The 19707-nt window shown below is 40.5% G+C and overlaps 3 protein-coding genes across 5 annotated transcripts in view; 2 read left to right on the forward strand and 1 right to left on the reverse strand.

The window, feature by feature from the left end:
• The window catches only part of ZFC3H1 (zinc finger C3H1-type containing), a 62078-nt gene extending 59560 nt beyond the window's left edge, over positions 1–2518 (reverse strand). For both annotated transcript variants that reach the window (XM_055118239.1, XM_004602674.2), the window contains exon 1: positions 1526–2518. In XM_055118239.1, the coding sequence (XP_054974214.1) occupies positions 1526–2198 (673 nt within the window). In that variant the 5' untranslated portion in view covers positions 2199–2518. The remainder of the gene's footprint in view (positions 1–1525) is intronic.
• Positions 2519–2739: 221 nt separating this feature from the next.
• On the forward strand, positions 2740–19390 carry THAP2 (THAP domain containing 2). 2 transcript variants are annotated; one of them, XM_004602809.2, is made up of 3 exons: positions 2740–3195; positions 10923–11118; positions 14166–19390. In XM_004602809.2, the coding sequence occupies exons 1-3, from the start codon at positions 3125–3127 to the stop codon at positions 14553–14555; spliced, it is 657 nt and encodes a 218-aa protein (XP_004602866.1). In that variant the 5' UTR covers positions 2740–3124; the 3' UTR covers positions 14556–19390. The 2 variants fall into 2 exon arrangements, 1 of the variants encoding a protein (XP_004602866.1); XR_008626938.1 differs by lacking the exons at positions 10923–11118; positions 14166–19390 and adding an exon at positions 3456–3970.
• Positions 11101–19707, forward strand: part of TMEM19 (transmembrane protein 19) — a 40597-nt gene continuing 31990 nt past the window's right edge. Inside the window, exon 1 of the mRNA XM_055118017.1 lies at positions 11101–11118. The gene's annotated coding sequence lies outside the window, so the exon portion shown is untranslated. The remainder of the gene's footprint in view (positions 11119–19707) is intronic.

The raw sequence follows: 19707 nt of genomic DNA on the forward strand, positions 1-19707 counted from the left end.
TGCTCACATTACACAAAGTGTCTGGTAACTAAGCTTTCCTTCACAAATTCTTACAAAGAATACCACCTCAAGGATGGATTACTGATACTTCATAAGGAAAACAATGGGCAGAGGATCAAAATAAGCATCCTTAATTCTTAAGTGCAGCACCTGTGAAAAGAAAAACAGCAAACAGCTCATTCTGAACAGTTACTATAGCAATTAAACTTAATATTTTCCAGTACTTGTTTCACAGTATAAGCCTGTTTCTGTGTAATCTTAATAAACTAATACAGCAGAGGCCAAATTGATAATATATTAATGGACGAAATAAGACTGCATTATAAGCAAACCAACTCATGAACTCCCTTCTCTAACGAGTAAATAAAAAAAATGATTTCTTACATGGCTCAATTTAAATTTGTTGTATTCAACTCGAATTTCTTTCTGCTCCAATACAAATTAAAAGTCTGGGGGTGCTCAAAGTAATAGCACAGTAAGATCCTTGCCTTGACACCACAGACCAGGGTTCCAAGCACCAGGGGCAGTTATCTCTCAAAGCAGAGCCAGCAATAAGACCTGAGCAAAGCTGGGTGTGGCCCAAAACAAGTTTAAGCTTTGCATTAAAAAATACACATATGTATGTGCTTAAATAGCCCTTCTGCTTTCAGACTCAAGAATACTCGCTTTAAAAACAATCCTGGGTCTAAGTTTCATAACTTGATGGGCCAGGGCAACAGTACAGCGGGTAAGGCATTTGCGTTGAACTCAGCCGACTTGGGTTCAATCTTCGGCATCCCATATGGTCCCCCCCAAGCACCGCCAGGAGTGATCCTGAGTGCCAAGCCGGCCGTAACCCCTGAACATCGGTGGTAGTGGCCCAAAAGCCAAAAACTAAATAAATAAAATTGTTGTCCAACCGTTCTCTTCCCGCCCCACACTGTTCAGCACTTCAGAGTTGCAAAAAAGATAACTTCAGGAATAGGGAGGCTAAGGAGCGTCAGGTTTCCCAAAAGGACAAGAATTTAAAAGCTCAATGTTACTAAGAGCCAGCCTGAGACACAAAAAGAAACAGGCTTACACAGAATGAAGCTTCACAGTTTTCAATGCCAGACGGCAACACAATACAGGAACAGGATTCCCAAACGTCTGATGATTACACATCCCGGTTTAAACCAAGTTCACGTAAAAGCGAAGTTCCAGACCCGCAAAACCAAGAACTGCGATCTGGACTTCAGAACCAGATCTCCGTTTGGGCCCCCCTAAATTTAAGCCCAATCCGTAATACTTGGGGGGTGAGAGGGAGAGAGACAGACAGAGAAAAAGGGGGGAGGGGGAAGCATCGTATCCAAACCAAGTCATCAGCAGGCACCACCCCACAACGTGCGCCGCGGAGAACACGGAGAATAACTCACTTTCTGCTGACACTGCCAAACCAGCGGTTCGGGCGGTTCAGAATAGTGACTTGTCCCCGGGACCTAGGAATGACGCTACGGGGAACTTTAGCAAGTGACACACCCAGGGCGGCCCGCCACGTTAAGGATACAACTCTTCCGAGGCGGAGAGGGCTCTCGCCAGTTCTGGCCGCCGCCGAATCCGGATCCCGCTCCTCCTCCCAGCGGAGGTCGGCCCCCGGGCTTGCCTCCGCGCTCCACCCCGCCGCGCCCCCGACTCCAGCGACTCCCACCGCGGTAAGGCCGGCCGCGAAAGCGGAAACGGTCCAAGGCGAGGTGGCTCCGCTCCCAGAAGGACGGCCGGGGGCTGCTCTCGGACAGCGAGTTCGAAGGCATCCGCACCGCGGGCGGGTGAGACCGGAACGGCTCTTTGGGTCGGTAGCTGCTGTGTCCCCTGAGGTGGCCCCGCTCCGACGCGTGCCGCGAGCGTGAGAAATTTCTCAGCTGCTGCTGCTGCTGCTGTTGCTGCTGCTGCTGCTGCTGCTGTTGCTGCTGTTGCTGCTGCTGCTGCTGCTGCTGCTGCTGCGAGGAGGACGACGACGAGGAGGAGCCACCGCCTCCGCCCGATCCACCGCCCCGGGCCGGGTGTGGCGGCCTTCGGCGCGGGTACGGTAACAGCCCGCCGCCGCCGCTGCTGCTGCTGCTGCTCCGGCTCCGGATCTGACTGTTATTATCGTCGTCGCTGATCTCCCCATCTTCCAGCTCCCCTTCTTCCTTAGGCGACAGGCCGCTGGAGGCGGGGACCGGAGGGTCCGCGGTCGCCATCCGGGGAGCAGCGCCTGGCACTCAACCTTAGCCCTCCGTCCGGGGATCCGCCCGACAATTGCCTCCCTCCCTGGTTCCCTTCTTTTCTAACGGACCCGGTCAGTGCGGCCTTACCCTATTTTCGGATACCCAGCGGGCTCTGCTCCCCAACTTCCCCGCACCCCAGCTCTTTCTCGCCGGGCCGTCGCAACCCAGTTCCTTTCCCTAGCGCCCCCTTGCTCCTCCGCGATCGGGGCTCTTCCGCCTCGCGAGAAAGGGGCTCCGAAAGTGGCCTGTCCAAGGCGTCACTTCCGGCGGCTCGCCGGAAATAAGGCTCCCAGTTCTCGCGATAACATCGGGATAGCGTGATGTTGTCTGGGAATTGCAGTCTCTCTCTCTCGCTCTTCCCTCGCTCCCCGAGGCGCCCCTTTCCAGCCTATCGCCGACGTCCGCTGCGGGGCCCGGCCCGGACATTGGCGAAGCGGGGCTCGGCGGGCGGGGCTTACTCTGAATCTCCGCCTCTTGGGAGTTTCGTAGTAATCGAAGTCGGGAGTGGGGGAGGCCTCTTTTTAATTGCTCGGAGGGCCGCGGCCGAAGAAGCGCGGGTGTGCCCTCCCTCTCCGAGGGGCCGGGGAAGGGGCGGGCTGTGTCCGCCATGTTGGTGAAGGGAAACGTAGGCGTCTGGGGCTCTAGCGGTGTCGGCTCTGCTGGCCCGAATCCGCCATATTAATAAAGAGAAAGCAGGTTGACGTCCACACACACACACACACACACACACACACACACACACACTCACTCACACTCACACACACATACACGACCCCTCCTTCCCACCCTGTCCCCCCGACTCAGCTCGGTAGGTGCCCCCCGCCGGCCCCCTCACGCCCTTCTTGCCCCTCTGCCCGAAGGAACGGTAGCAGGCTGCGCCGAATGAGGGGGCGAGGGAAATGCCGACCAATTGCGCCGCGGCGGGCTGTGCCACCACCTACAACAAGCATATTAACATCAGCTTCCACAGGTAACGCGGGCAGGGCGGCGGGCGGGGGCGCGGGGGCTGCTGCGGGGCGGCGGGGCCGGGGGCGCCCGCCCGGCTGCCCAGCCCGGAGACGCGCTCGCCCTTTGTGTGTTTCTCAGTCTGTCCGGTCTCTCCTTGCCTCCGGGGACGCTTCCTCGCTTTCTGAAAGAAACCCAAGCCCTGTTCCGTGGTGTTTCTCCCCTAACCAGGGAAGGTGACTGGAGGATGCTCTAATTTTTTCCCTTTTTACTCCTCTCTATTAGACCGAGTCTTGACATTAATTATGCCATAAGAGGAAGAGAGGCGTTCCTGTGCACGTCAGCAATCGTCTTTAGAGCCTGCTGTGTTCCCGTTAAACTTAGCAGATGCTCACTAGCTGAATTTACGTGGGAAGTGTTTGAATTTTTTTTAACAGGCACGGTAACTCGGATAAAATGTCACTAGTAGCCATGGGATTAAGCGATATTAAGGCAGATGACAAGCTTTCTAGTACAAGAGTAATGGGATTTGTTTTGTTGTTCCTTTGTTTGCTGGAAAAGCAATTAAAATTCTGTAGTTCTGTCAAAGCATACTTCTTGAAAGCACTTTGATCACTACAAGTAAATGTGCGTCTTCTCTGCAATTACCTGCCGTGTACCTGAAGAAAAGAAGCAATAATTTAAATGAAAACAGTTCTGGTTTATATACCTCTCAATTTAAGGAAATTACATCCTTGACCTTTTCCCCACTTCGTTATATCCCCATATTAAAATCTGCCTCTTTAAAGCAAACACAACAACTTGTGATGTTTCTGTTTTTCAGCTGCTCCATGCAAATGTAGTGCTTCATCCATCCATCAAAAGTCTACAGATTATTGCCTGACTTTGTGTTAGGGATCCAGAAAGTCCTTAGCCTCCTGGTGTTTAGTGTTAATGGGAAAGAAAGACATAATTACTGTGAAGTGTCAGAGAAGAGACATTCAGGGAGATATAAAGTGACCTTGGAAAGTCAAAGAACAATTTACTTCTCAAAGATGTGAAATGTCAAATGGGTTGAAAGGTTGACACATTTGCTCCTTTATGCTACTTTGAATGGTTTTCTATTTTATATGAGTATTGAGAAGCTTTCAAAGAAGTTTTTTCAAAACTGGTCTTTTTCGATGTACATGTTTTTTAAAAAACTGACTGCCAGTACAGCAATAGTACAGTGGGTAGGATGCTTGCCTGTGGCTGACTCAGGTTCTATCTCTGGCACCCCATATGGTCCCAAGATGGCCAGAAGTGATCCCTGAGCACAGAGCCAGGATTGAGCCTTGAGCACTGCCGGATGTGGCCCAAAAACTAAAAATAAGTTAAAATAAATTAAAAACTGTTTGCATTATACACAATTATTGTGCTAAAATGTTGGTCAGGCATCATGGAGAGGATGAGTCTGATGAGAAAGATTATTACAGAATGATAATTTACCTATTTTCTCCTTCACAGAGAACTCCCACTACAGTGTCAGCAGAACTAAACAGTGTATTAAGTTGCTGGCACAACTAATTTAGAAGATGTGACAGTTGATAAAGGAAAAAAAAGTTAGAAATACATGAAAACCAGTGAGTTTTCATATGGGAGAAGGAGTCAATATTAAATCTTTAAAAGAGGGGCTGGAGCGATGTACAACATGTAGGGCATTTGCCTTGTACATGGCCGACCCAGGTTCAATCCCCGACATCCCATATGGTCCCCCAAGCACCGCCAGGAGTAATAATTGAGCACTCTGCCAGTAGTAACCCCTGAGCATCGCTGGGTATGACCCAAAAAGCAAAAAATAAATTTTTAAAAATAAATTTAAAAGATGCATAGTGTATACCTTTATGTACTTGACTGTTTACTTAATATGAAATTAATTTTTTCATGTGAAGCCCCTGCAACATTTAAAAATTTTATAATAAAAATGCATTCCTATCTCATAAACACACCTAACTTTTCTCCCAGGACATTAGTAGACTTATTTATTCCTACATGCAAGTTGTGTTGCCTAAGTTTACTGTCACCCTTTTTCTTCTTACCTAGACCAGTCCAGTATAAATCTTGTTAGTTATCTGAAATTGCTCTTGTTAAGATGAGTTGTTGCTCTGAATTCACTTTCATAGCATAGCATGTGAACATTTTTCCTTGAAATACTCTCTACTTTCATATTATTTGAACCATTGGCTATAACCTCTCCACTCTCCTTTGCTAGCCCTTCTCCCTATATCCTGACCTAGGTCTGTCATCAAAGAATTGCATCGGTTCCTCTGGTTTCACTATCCACTTGCCTATGTCTCCCAAGTAATTCTTCAAGTAATTCTTCAGAAATTCCCAAACTTATATGTCCTACCGCCCCTTAAAAAAAGTTCAAATATGAAGGATTAATGTCCTCCTGGAAATCTGCCATCTTTTTTTTTTTTCTTTTTGGGTCACACCTGGCTATGCACAGGGGTTACTCCTGGCTCTACACTCAGGAATTACTCCTGGCAGTGCTCGGGGGACCATATGGGATGCTGGGAATCGAACTCGGGTCGGCCGCGTGCAAGGCAAATGCCCTACCCGCTGTGCTATTGCTCCAGCCCCAAAATCTGTCATCTTTAAATAAAGTGCACATCAATTGCACTGGTGTCTTCTACTAACACCCACCTGGATCATGTCAGTACTTACTCACCCCTGCCCCAAGTGGTACGCCTACTTTGGGGCACACTGCACTGACAGGTTTTTCATTAGTTCCTCACTTTCACCAAATCAACACTGTTAGTGAGGGACAGAGACTGAGGCTCAAACCATAGGGCATATGCCTTGCATCTGCGGCCCTACATTAAAATCCCCACTTCTAGCACCTCAGTAACAAAATTATGTACTTATTAATCTTCCAAGCCTGCTCCACTTCCTATATGCCTATTCTCTGTAGATGAAATCACACAGAAATTTGAAGGTCAGTTTCCCTTCTTACAATTCCCAATAATTGTTTGGGGTTTGTTTTGTTTTGTTTTGTTTTTTAATTTTAGTGAATCACTGTGAGATAGTTACAAGTTTTCATGTTTGGGTTACAATCTCACAATGATCAAACACCCATCCCTCAACCAGTGCACATTCCCCACCACCAATATCCCGGGTATACCCCCCCTCCCACCCTCCCCCTGCCTCTAAGGCAGACAATATTCCCCATACTCTCTCTCTACTTTTGGGCATTATATCTTGCAACACAGACACTGAAAAGTCATCATGTTTGTTTCATTATCTACTTTCGGCATGCATCTCCCATCCCAACTGATTCCTCCAGCCATCATTTTCTTAGTGATCCCTTCTCTATTCCATCTGCCTTCTCCCCTCCGCTCATGAAGCAGTCTTCCAGCTATGGAGCAATCCCCCTGACCATTGTATCTACCGTCCTTGGGTGTCAGCCTCATGTGATGCTACCCCACACTCCACAAATGAGTGCAGTCCCTCTAGGTCTGTCCCTCTCTTTCTGACTCACTTCACTTAGCATGATACTCTCCATGTTTATCCATTTATAAGCAAATTTCATAACTTCATCTCTTCTAACAGCTGCATAGCATTCCATTGTGTAGATGTACCAAAGTTTCTTCAACCAGTCATCTGTTTTAGGGCACTCGGGTTGTTTCCATATTTTAGCTATTGTGAACAGTGCTGCAATGAATTATATAGGTACAGATGTCATTTTTATTGTCATTACCCAGATGTCATTACCTATCTGATAAGGGATTAATATCCAGGTTATACAAGATACTTGTAGAACTGTAAGAAAAAAAAACCTCCACCCCCATCAAAAAATGGGGAGAAGAAATGAACAGAAGTTTCTTCAAAAAAGAAATACAAATGGCCAAAAGGCACATGAAAAAATGCTCCACATCACTAGTCATCAGGGAGATGCAAATCAAAATAACAATGAGATATTATCTCACACCACAGAGACTTGCATACATTCAAAAGAACAAAAGCAACCAATGCTGGTGTGGATGTGGGGAAAAAGGGATGCTCCTTCACTGTTGGTGGGAATGCTGACTGGTCCAGCCTTTCTGGAAAACAATATGGACAGTCCTTCAAAAACTAGAAATTGAGCTTCCATATGATCCCGCAATACCGCTTCTGGGAATATATCCTGAGGATTCAAAAGAACACAGTAGAAATGACATCTGTATCTATATATCGCAATGATTGTTGATTGGATTACTGCCTTTTTAACGATACCGTTCTGTTCATGCACTGCTTTGCAACTTTTTCGCAATGAGCAGTGTGTTGCTAAATGTTTAACAGCTAGATCTCCAGGAAAGAGGAAAAGTCCTGATTTGTAATGAATGTTTAGCCAGTTTTCATGATATAACTGATTTTCAGGATACCAACATGACACTGATGGTGAATTTAGGAAGAAATGTACAAACTAGTCTATAGTGTTTACAGCATACAGTTATAGTAGACATAATCTTAAAAGTAGAAGCAACAATAAAGAAATAGGGTTTTATTATCCTTGTTTTTAGCATTTTGTATTTACGTAATTTAATTTAAAAATGGCTGTGTTTAGCAACCACTTAAAACATTTTTTGTTGACTGTCGGCTTTCTAAATTTGGTCTTTCAACAGCTTACCAGTGTCATTTTGGATAAACTTCAAAATTACTCAGCAACTTAGAAAGCCCTCCAACATAATTCTGTGTCATTCTTCTGGGTCTATAGGATACCAGGCACTTTACTACTCCTAATTTTGTTTCCCTAGTTCCTGCTCCCTTAACACCTTTCTAGATTAGACTTTCTGTTTTATGGTTCTATGTGACCCTATACATACTAATTTGTAACACGCATGACACTTGTAATTATTTAATATCAAATAACATGTCACTATCATTTACTGTGCATTGGGCTAAGAATTCACTTGCTTTCAATTCAAAACTTTGAGCCACACTAGAAATCATTATTATCTACTTTATAGGTGACAAAACTGAGATCTAAAATCATTCAGCCAGATTACCATGTGGTTTTACTCCAGACACTTTTCTTAGACAATTTTCTACTCCATCAGATATTCAGTTCTGTACCTTTTATATAGTATAATAGGAAAGGTTCAGAAGTAGACAGTAAGTATACTTCCTATAGTTTACTACTATACACAGTAAAGTATAAGAAAGTAGACACTGTAAAGAGTTTAGTATGAGAAGGTAGGCTCTGTAAAGAGAGATTAGTTTTCTTTATCACTATATCTTCAGCCCTTAGGAGAGTAAGACCCAAGCAAAATAGCATTGTTTAAACTGGCAGATTTTCCAAAGCTTTTAATGTTCTGAAAGTCTGGTTCTAATATTGTATAACCATCTGTTACCACCATGTCAATTTTGCAGTTTTGCACAGGATGATTTTTTTATTGAAGTCGGCTTATCAAGTATATCACCCTTTGAAAGTGCCAATAAAATCTGAATAACATGCAAAAATGACTATTGTTAAAACTATTCAAATCAAATTACAAAATTAACTGGGTATTCCAATATAGATCATCTAAACATTATTAATATCAAGCCCCATTGGTTTTTCCATTCATTCATTGAGAAATATTCATTGAGTACTTACTTCATAGGATAAAGTATTGAAAACAAGAGCTCCTACATAGGAGAAATTTACCACTTAGTCACAGAGACAGAGAAAGTAGTGATTATAATACAATACATTTAGTTCTATGTGATATAAGAACATCTAAAGTAGTCTTCTGATAATTAAACACTTGGTTTGGAAAGTGAAATTTCCAAACTAAAGGGTTTTATGGGGGGAGGGGCTCTTAGGTGGTACTCAGGGTGCCTGGGGCACTTCCAACAATTCGTGACCAATTGCCAGATGGTTGAATGTTAAGGGCTTTGGATGCAGTGCTGCTCAGAAGGATGCTCAGGGCTATACCAGAAGTGTTGCAAGGGCCTCATGGTGCTGAGGATAAACTGGGATCCAGTACACGCAAGGCATTTGTACTCACCTTTTTTTTTTTTTTTTTTTTTTGGCTTTTTGGGTCGCACCTGGCAATGCACAGGGATTACTCCTGGCTGTGCACTCAGGAACCACCCCTGGCGGTGCTTAGGGGACCATATGGGATGCTGGGATTCAAACCCGGGTCAGCCGCATGCAAGGCAAATGCCTTACCCACTGTGCTATCACTCCAGCCCCTAGAAGCTTGATTTTTAAGCTCTTACTAAGGCTTATGAAAATTTTCCAACCTATTAAATATTGAAAGATATCTTTGAAATGAGAATACTTGACTATTAATAGTAAGAACTAAGCAAATAGATAATTCACTTTAAGGGGACTATAATGAAATAGAAATCCATATGAATTGTGGAATGACAGGCAAATGTTAATATCTTCAGATCACAGTGAGTTTGCAGTTGGAAGGCTAGGAATAGAAAGGTTGAATTCCCAGTACCCGATATGGTTCTCCTAGCCCCTCCAGCAGTGATCCAAGAGTGCAGAGTCAGGAATAAACTCTGAGCATCACTAAGTATGACCCAAAAAAGAAAGGAAGATGTTTACCAATAGATCTGGACTTCCATTTCTTTGTGTCCATGTAACTCTGTGAGTTAAGCAAACCTATCGTATTGGATATACCTGAAGCTGATACCTGCTGAGCTACATGATCTTCTAACATGAATGTTTCTTTTCAAACCCTAGTCAGTACAAAATTTATTCTTCAAAGAAAACTGTTGACTGAGGAAGTGGCTTAATGGGCTTATACATGCTTTGCATTGCAGAATCCTGGGTTCATTCACTGACACCACTTGGTTTTCTCTCACCACCCCCCACAATCCCACACACAGCATGTGATATGACAAAAAAAATACTAAAAAGTTAAACAGTACATGTTAATGATTCTCACACTGCCAGATCAGTCAACACTCTTAACCACTAGCATTTTCAGACAGCCTTTATTTGTCTCAACAGGTATACAGGGGCTATAAAACAGTGTGTTCTTCATTTGAAGTAAATATGAAAGGAAAAACATTTCTTCTGTATTCGTCAGCATTTTACTTTTTGTAATAACTACACTTTCTACTGTACTGTGTAACTTGAGGGTGGTGGGGGGGATGAAATGCTGAACTAATTTCAGCCACATGAAAAACAAGCACCTTAGCCCTTGTACTATTTTTCTGGCCCAGCTGGAATTTCTTTCTTTGTTTTTCCCCTTTTTTGTTTGTTTGTTGTTGTTGTTTATGAGGCACGCTCTACAGACTTGGGGCTTACTCCTAGCTCTGCTAAGCGATCACTCCTGGTGGACTTTGGGGTCCATGTGGGGTGCCAGAGATTGAACCCGGGTTGGCCACATGCAAGGCAAACAGAGTCCCCAGTTACACTGAAGTATAGAGTAATTTAATAGTCTACATGCATAGTACCAAATCTTTCTAAGACTGCTAAGAGTTAAATATGTGAAAACAAAATAATCCCTTGTTTTGTAAAAGCAAAATCATGTATTTCACTGGATACTTAATAAAATTATAAAACAGTGGTATCATAACAGGAACACAGGAAGGAATTTCAGAATCTTCCTCTAGGCTTTTCTTGATAAAATTTAGTCTGTAGATAATCTGATTAATAATCTGGATATTGTGGTTTTATAATGGTTTCTTTACATTTTATTTTATTATGTTTGATGTCAATGAGAAACACTTAGTTAGCACCTTTTAAATTTTTAGGTGCAATCAGTGTGCTATCTGAAATTTAAGTTGCCTTTTTTTTTTTTGGTAAAGGTTTCCTTTGGATCCTAAAAGAAGAAAAGAATGGATTCGTTTAGTCAGACGCAAAAATTTTGTACCAGGAAAACACACTTTTCTTTGTTCAAAGCACTTTGAAGCCTCCTGTTTTGACCTAACGGGACAAACTAGACGACTTAAAATGGATGCTGTTCCAACCATTTTTGATTTCTGTACTCATATAAAGTCTATGGTAGGTGGTGTTACTTTATATACTAATCTTTATCAGTTTTAAACTCTGACCCCTTTTTCTTTTTTTTTTCTTTTTCCCCCCTACCCCCTGACTCTTTTTTTCTTTATAAAGTGGAATAATTTTGCATGCATTAAAATTGATATATAATCATCTACCTCGCAGAAGATGCAAAATTTCATTTGTGAAGTGAAAGTACAGTCTAGAATTAGTGTGCGGGTCTCCTGACTTTTATTCTTTCACCAAGGCAAATTATTTTATTATAATGATACTTTTCACTACTATCAGTTATTATCAACAGTTGAACTGTGGTTTTAAAAAAAAGAATAATGAAACCTCTGACATTACTCTGATTTTGAGAAGATCTGAAGGTCATTTGTGCTTCTGTACTTGGAAAATTTGGTCATTTACTGATTCAACAAATATTTACTAAACTTTACATTATGTCAGCATAATGTAAATTAGATTCTAGAGTATGTTGTACTGTAGTACTGTAGTCCTGTTCATCGATTTGCTCGAGCGGGCACCAGAAAAGTCTAAGGAGATATAATGAACAAAAATAGAAGGTTCGCGCGACCTTTTCTAAAAACTGAAAACATACAATCTTTTAATGAAAAACTAATTATCAAATGCTTCCTTGGTAGTAGGGCTGTCTTTCTTGGGGGGAAACTCCAACAACAATAGTGAGTTTTGTGTTGAAATATGGAACGTAATCAAGGTAAAGAGAAAGTGAAGTGAAATTCATCAGTTATACAGTTGGGGGCGAGGGGGTGGGGGTGGGGGGTATACTGGGGTTTTTGGTGGTGGAATATGGGCACTGGTGAAGGGATGGGTGTTTGAATATTGTATAACTGAGACATAAACCTGAGAACTTTGTAACTTTCCACATGGTGATTCAATAAAAATTAAAAAAAAAAAAAATAGAGGGTTTTACACTGAAGAGGAGGACAGGATCCTTTCTCAGAGGAAAAACCACTACTTGAATTATTTGTTACAGTTAAATTTTAAATTCATTAGTAACAACTTGGGAAGGTTGTGTAAACTAGTTACCACAGATTCTGAAAGTTTCTAACAAGGCAACATTGTCTTTTTGATGTCTGAGAACCTCCTGTACTGATTAATACCTACAGTACCCTGTTGAAATTGACCTATACCTATTTTTGACAGGAAAGTGGAAAATTTGGTCATTTACTGATTCAACAAATATTTACTAAACTTTACATTATGTCAGCATCTAAATTAGATTCTAGAGTATGTAGCACTGTAGCACCAGTAATGTCTCCATTGTGAGACTTGTTGTTACTGTCTTTTGCATATCAAATACACCACAAGTAGTTTGCCAAGCTCTGTGGTGTGGGCGGGATACTCTCAATAGCTTGCCAGGCTCTCCCAAGAGGGACAAAGGAATTGAACCCGAGTCGGCCACGTGCAAGGCAAATGCCCTACCCACTGTGCTATCACTCCAGTCCATTCTAGACTATAAAGATCAAAAAAGAGTGTCTGCCCTTTCGGCCAAGTAGAAGCAATACCATTTGTAGGTTTCATGAGCACAAGAACCATATTTGTCTTAACTCTTCACCATTGTATCCCTAGGAATTCATAAGTGAATTCCTATATGTTTCAAAAACAACAGATGTTTTCAAAACAATAAATGTTTATTGACTTAAAAATAAAGCATGAGGGGCTGGAGTGATAGCACAGCGGGTAGGGCGTTTGCCTTGCACGCGGCCGACCCGGGTTCGATTCCCAGCATCCCATATGGTCCCCTGAGCACCGCCAGGGGTAATTCCTGAGTGCAGAGCCAGGAGTGACCCTTGTGCATCGCCAGGTGTGACCCAAAAAGCAAAAAAAAAAAAAAAAAAAAAAAAATAAAGCATGAGGTTATAATATAGTCTGGAAACTAAACACAGTTTTAGTATTGCTGAATATAATTCAAGGTAATAAATGGTCAAATAAGATAAGGTACTAAATGGCTTAGTCTGATGGGGGAGGGGACATTTTCTCTTGATAATGAAGTGCAAAGAGAAAGTTTTCAAGTGTAGAAGCATCAAATCTGTTAGAAAAATTATTCTCATGGCAGAATAGGGATAGTTGGGAATCAGAGTGAAGCAAAGATCAGTAAAGTTTTTAAAAACATATTAAAGCTAGATATGATATGGGCCTGATGCGGCACTGACATGAAGAATAATGCAGAGGCCAGACAGATGGTACAGTTGAGTCCACTTGCCTTGCCTGAGCTGACCTGGCTTCTGTAGCCAGCACCACATATCCAGCACCTGAGCCCCACTTAAAAGTGTTCCTGAACTTAGTACCAGAAGTAAGCCCAGAACACAGCTGGTAGTGACACAAAAATGATGGAGTATGTTAGGGACGTAATTCAGTGGTAGCATATATCTTACATGACTGAGGTTTTAGAGGTGGAGGGGAAAAATCCATGCTACAGATATTCAGGAGGTAGAATTAATGGAAATTTGACAACTAGTTGAAAGAGTTAAAGGGAAGCCATTTCCTAAGGTTTCTGATTGGTGGAGGAGGACTGGAAGAAGTAACTGAACAATTAGTAAAATTCATTCAGGAATTTAGTATACTGGGAGTATTTTTTATTAAGCAAAACTCCTGGCATGAAATATAAGTAAAACTGAGAGAGTTGCATTTGCTTAAGAGAAAACTTAAACCAGTATTACAGATATACACAAGATGTATAAATACATCTTATATTGGACTGAGTGAGAACATTGCAAAAAAGTTTTAAAGACGCCACAGAAGTATACTCAGTAATCTGGAAGAGACCTAATATGTCCACTGTCTTATTTCAAAATTAGTGTTTTTATCTCTGAGAGGAAATGGACAAAAATAAACATAACTAAATATTAATTTATCTAGTTGAGAAATATTAATCCATGAAAGCATGAGATAGGCTTCTGAGGTTTTCTCTCAAACTTTGATTTTTTTTAAGATAAGTTTAATTACTATTATCCAGAAGTGGACAAATTTACTTTTTGGGTATATTTCATAATTTATGTTCAACCCTCTAATTTTATTTGGCTCAGAAACTGAAGTCAAGGAATCTTCTGAAGAAAAGCAACAGTTGTGTTCCAACTGGACCATCTAATTTAAAATCAAACGTTAGTAATCAGCAAGTACTGCTTGAACATAGTTATGCCTTTAGGAATCCTACAGAGGCGAAAAAGAGAATAATTAAGCTGGAAAAAGAAATAGCAAGCTTAAGAAGAAAAATGAAAACTTGTCTACAAAAAGAACGTAGAGCAACTAGAAGATGGATCAAAGCCACTTGCTTGGTGAAGAATCTTGAAGCAAATAATTTATTACCTAAGGGCACATCAGAACACATTCTTCCAACTGCCTTAAGCAATCTTCCTGTGGAAGGTTTTAAGATTCTTGAACAAGATCAGCAAAATAAAATACTACCAATTCTTTAGGACCAAGTACCTTCATTAAACATTACTTTACATAGAACTTGATGCCCGTTCTTCATTTTATTCAAAAGAAAAAATATTTAAGAAAATTATGTCAAAATTGGGTATTTAATAAAGTTTTACTTGAAGCTACACTATTACTGTATAGTTTATGAAGACTTGAATACAAAATAAAAAGGAACTTTTGGTGAAATTTACATTTGAAAAGGAATGAAAGTGCCTTATATAGGAATTATGAGTTTAAATTTTTTCTACAAAATTGTGCGTTTACAAAGTGTTTTGTGTTTCTGTCTTTTAAAAATACTTATACGGGATAATCTATGACAAGTAATGTGTTTAGCTTATTTTAGAAAAAAAATCTCTACATACCAAAGTTGGCATATTACATTCTAAATAAGATGCTAAGTAGGAGTTAACCAACATTAAATATGATTGTAAAATCACTGGATTTTATGCTAATTATTATTGGAACTATGATTTGGAAATTTACTTAAAATTCTGAGGTTTACAGAAAGTTCTCTTATTTAAAATTTTTGTACTTTTTTTTAATCAGTAAGAGTGGCCTCCAAATATTAGCTTTTAAGAAACATTATAAAATAGTTTGACCTAACAGTTATAAAAATATATAAAATATCCTTCAGTCATCCAAGCTAAGTAAGGCATCAAGTAAATCTGGTAGCTGAATATATACACTATCTCAGATAGCACATTGTGTTAATATAAAGATTGTGATCTATCTTTAAACTTAATGAACAGTTAGATAAATATATGCTAACCTTTATCTCATAAAAATACATTTTCAGTTTCAAAATTGATGCATTAGGAGCAGACACCCCATATTAAAAATTAGTCCAACCCCTTTCTACTCTCATATTGATACCAAAACTCTAGCTTTTTTCCCCAAAAAATTTCATGGGCAGAATTTAGTCACAGAAAATCACTTACAGTATTTTATCTTCACAACTTACAACTTAAAATGGAACCACTTTATCTTACACATAACTTGCTTCTGACTCCTTTTTTAGAAAAAGTAAAATAGAACAGCTGGAGTGCATAAGAGAAATAAAAAACAGTTCTCTAAAAATACATGTGTCTGTGATTAAGCTATGCAAGTGCTAATTATTTTACAAAGCAGTTTATTACAATTATTCTTGCAGCTGTTACTTAAACAAGTAAAGGCTTTCCCTTTTCACTAGATAAACATTTAGTGGAATTCCGTTCCTTCAAACACTAAGTCAAATCATGTAAAAATGAGTACACGTGGGGCAGACCAGTGTACAGTAGGTAGGGCGATTGCCTTGCGTGCAGCTGATCTGACTTGCATCCTCAAATCCCATATGGTTCACTGAGCACCATGAGAATTCCTGAATGCAGAGCCACAAGTGACCCTTGAGCATCGCTGGGTGTGCCTTCCCCACCCCCACCCCCTGTCAAGAATTTTTTAAATGAGTACCTGCAAAAAAAAATTTTTTAATGAGTGCATGCAAAATTAAGTAATTTGGTCCTCCTGATTGGAGCTTCTGACTCATTGATATGAAAATATAACAATATGTAAATTGTCACAAATTTTTCCTGTAAATTAATGGTTACTTTAATGATTTTTTTTTCTTTTTGGGGTCACACCTGGCGATGCACAGGGGTTACTCCTGGCTCTGCACTCAGGAATTACCCCTGGCCGTGCTCAGGGGACCATATGGGATGCTGGGATTTGAACCCGGGTCGGCCGTGTGCAAGGCAAATGCCCTACCCGCTGTGCTATCTCTCCAGCCCCTACTTTAATGATTTTAGAGTTGTTGGTTTATTTTTTGCCTAAACCCAGGACTTCACATGTGCAGGGCAAGTGCTTTCACACTCACCTGCAAAATTAAATCATTGACCCTTGTTTTTGTTTTTGCCAACTATTTAAATTGCTGTGGTTTTTTATTCTTTAAATGAATATTTGCTTGGATCCTGAAATGATCTTCTTACAATAGTAGCACCCATTCTTTTAGTAAGGAATACCTTCTGTGCAACTAGATTTTGCAAAAGCAAAAGAAATCTGTTTTAGTTTTCAGACACTTAAGATAACTATTAAAATCTTTTTATGCATACCTTGTTAGTCATTTTATATTTGTCTTAATTTTTGAATATACTACCTTGAAATTGATTTTTTTTCTAGTATCTTCTTTGGGGTTGACTTTGTTTTTTGGGTTCTTGAGACACACCCAATGGTGCTTGGGGCTGCTCCCAGCTCAGTGCACAGGGGTCATTCCTGACAGTCCTCAGGAGACCATGCAGTGCAGGAGATTGAACCTGAGTCTTCTACGTGCAGTGTATGTGCTGCAGCTCATCCAGCTATCTCTCTGGCCTGTTTCAAATATCTTTGCACTAGTATATAATCACCAGCACACTAATTATTTCTACTTCATAACTGAAAATATTTAGTAAAATAATCATTTGACTATAAAGTATGTTTTCCAAGTATAATTTCCATGTAGTTCAACATCCTTCCCCAATACAAAATAAAAGATTAATATCACTGGTTTCTACCTTCAGTAAGTAATAGCTTGCCACTATAACATTATAGTTTTATTTGGGGGGAGTCAAACCCCACGATGCTTGGGGGACCATGTGGTTCCAGGGATCAAACCTCTGGCTCCTGCAGTCAAAAAAGCAAGTGCTCCAACCTGCTGAGCCACATCCAAAGTCTGTCAACATTTGAAAAATCACAAAAGTAAGACATAGTAAAATACATAAGCCTTGATGCTTAATCATCATGAATTATAAAACTATTAAATACACTGGCACTCCGCAATTTGGATTTGGGAGGGCCAGACCTGATGGTCCTCAGGGTCTGTTCCCAGCCAGTGCTCGGGGGACTGTGCAGTCCTACCTACTGAATCCAGACCTCCTACACACAGATCTCCGTCCCACTGAGCGAGCTCTCCAGCCCTACATTCAGTCATTTTTATATTTTTCTTTTGATTTGTTCATACTATTTTCATGTTACTGACCTAATAACATGTTCCAAATTTTCTCTGCATGAAATTGTTTTTTTATGAGCATAAACTGTCTCTACCTCTGTTCATTCTGTGTTTGGTCATTCTTTCCTTATGTACTAGGTATTAATCTCAAAGACCCAGTCCAAGGCAAAGACTTGATAAAAAGGTGACAATGACACGATTTTATGCTTTTCAGTTGCCCTAAATTCCTGAGAAGCATTTTAATTTTAAATGTAATTTTTTAAATGTTGTAAAGAAACTAATGAGAAGTAAATGGTGTTAAATTGGAAATTAATGAGAACATACAGGCTTTAGATTTTCTAATAAGTCGTTTCTTTAAAACAAACAAAAAAAAAAACAAACAGATTTTGGGAGCCCAGAGCAGTAGTACAGTGGGTAGAGTGTATGTTTTTTTTATTTGTTTGTTTTATTTGCTTTTTGGGTCACACCTGGCGATGCACAGGGGTTACTCCTGGCTTTGTACTCAGAAATTACTCCTGGCGGTACTCAGAGGACCATATGGGATGCTGGGAATTGAACCCAGGTCGGCCGAGGTGCAAGACAAATGCCCTACACACTGTGTTATTGCTCCAGCTTCTAGAGTGTATGTTTTGATGTGACTGATCCGAGTTTGATCCCTGGTATCCCATATGGTTCCCAGAGCACCACTGGGTGTGGCCCCAAAAATGAACTAAACAGGTTTTATGAATGCCTTACCAAAGAATGTAAAAGACATTGATGACATCTGAATTACAGTGTTCACTAAAATTGGTTGTAAGGTAATTTTCCCTCTAAGATGTACATAAATTTTTTCTTAATATCTATCTTTATTGAAGGAAATTGTAACTGAAAAATTACACTAAAACAAAGGAATTGAGTTTGATATTTTGTACAAAATAACCCTACTAACACAGGTTTTTTATAGGGTTTTTGTTTGTTTGTTTGTTTGTTGGTTGGTTTGCTTGCTTTTTGGGTCACACCAGCCATGCTCAGGGGTTACTCCTGGCTCTACTCTCAGGATTTACTCCTAGTGGTGTTCGGGAGACCATATGGTATGCTGGGAATCGAACCTGGGTAGGCCGTGTGCAAGGCAAACTCACTACCCGCTATGCTATCGCTCCAACCCCTATAAAGATTTTTTAACAGCACTGTGGAACCTACATGTTCTCGTTCTTTACAAATATTCTCTGTGTTAAATGATATTAGCTTTAATTTACAGATGTGAAAATTCTCTTAATGAGTAATTTACTCATTCAGATATTTACTATGTACCAAATGGCTGCAAGAAGAGAAATGCCAATAATATAAGAAGTTTTATATTTAACAAATGTTCATGCTCCAAATTTCCTCATTTGCTCTCAAAATTGTAACCCTTTGTTAAACAAATTATCATTATTTAGTAGGACAAGTAGATATATAAAATAAATTAAGAACCAGATCACTCAACAGAATGGAGCATATGGTTTGCATGAAGGAAGCCCAGGTACAACCCCTGACATCTCATGGTTCCCCATGCACTGCTAGCAGTCCCTGAGCATAGAACCTGCAATACCTCCTGAGCACTGCTGGGTGTCACCCAGAAGCAAAACAGAAAAACTGTAAAAGATAGTCTGTGAAGTCATTTTTGATGTCTAGGTAGGTGTAATGATGTTTTGTCTCATTCCTCAATGTTAGAACATGGGTAAATCTTCATTTTGGTATAACAGAAATAGGTTCATTTCTATGCCACAATATGGAGTTCTTTGGGTATTAGAACAGTTGAAACTCGCTAAAAGTTATTTTATAATGTGTGTTTGAAAATTGAATATTGTGTTTACAAAACATTCCAAGTATGTTGATATTAAAGATTTTTTTCTAAGAAAATTTCTGTCATGCCTGTTATTTTCAAAATATGTACATAAACATCTCTGTGGAAACTCTATTCATAAATTGAACCCCTAAAATACGTGAGTAGATATCTACCTAAACTGAATCACCAGCAGTGCAGTCCCCAAAGCTCTCTAGGAGTTTCCAAACCCCCACTACACCCCCACCAAGCAACAGGCCATGAGCAGCCCTGAGCACTCCGGGTATAGCCCAAGTAACAAAAAGAAAGAAAAATTCTTCCTAAAGTGAAGCAAGTGTAAATGAAACAAAGATGGGAGCCTGAAGAGGCATTTTTTGTCTGTGTGTGT

Source organism: Sorex araneus, chromosome 10 (genome assembly GCF_027595985.1).
Source record: "Sorex araneus isolate mSorAra2 chromosome 10, mSorAra2.pri, whole genome shotgun sequence".
Classification (NCBI taxonomy): domain Eukaryota; kingdom Metazoa; phylum Chordata; class Mammalia; order Eulipotyphla; family Soricidae; genus Sorex; species Sorex araneus.

Excerpts from the sequence above, each read along its gene's own strand:
- THAP2 (XM_004602809.2), top strand. The coding sequence starts at position 3,125 with ATGCCGACCAATTGCGCCGCGGCGGGCTGTGCCACCACCTACAACAAG. Across the intron at positions 3,196-10,922 it reads ATTAACATCAGCTTCCACAG|GTTTCCTTTGGATCCTAAAA; the intron begins GTAACGCGGGCA and ends TTTTTGGTAAAG. Across the intron at positions 11,119-14,165 it reads GTACTCATATAAAGTCTATG|AAACTGAAGTCAAGGAATCT; the intron begins GTAGGTGGTGTT and ends TATTTGGCTCAG.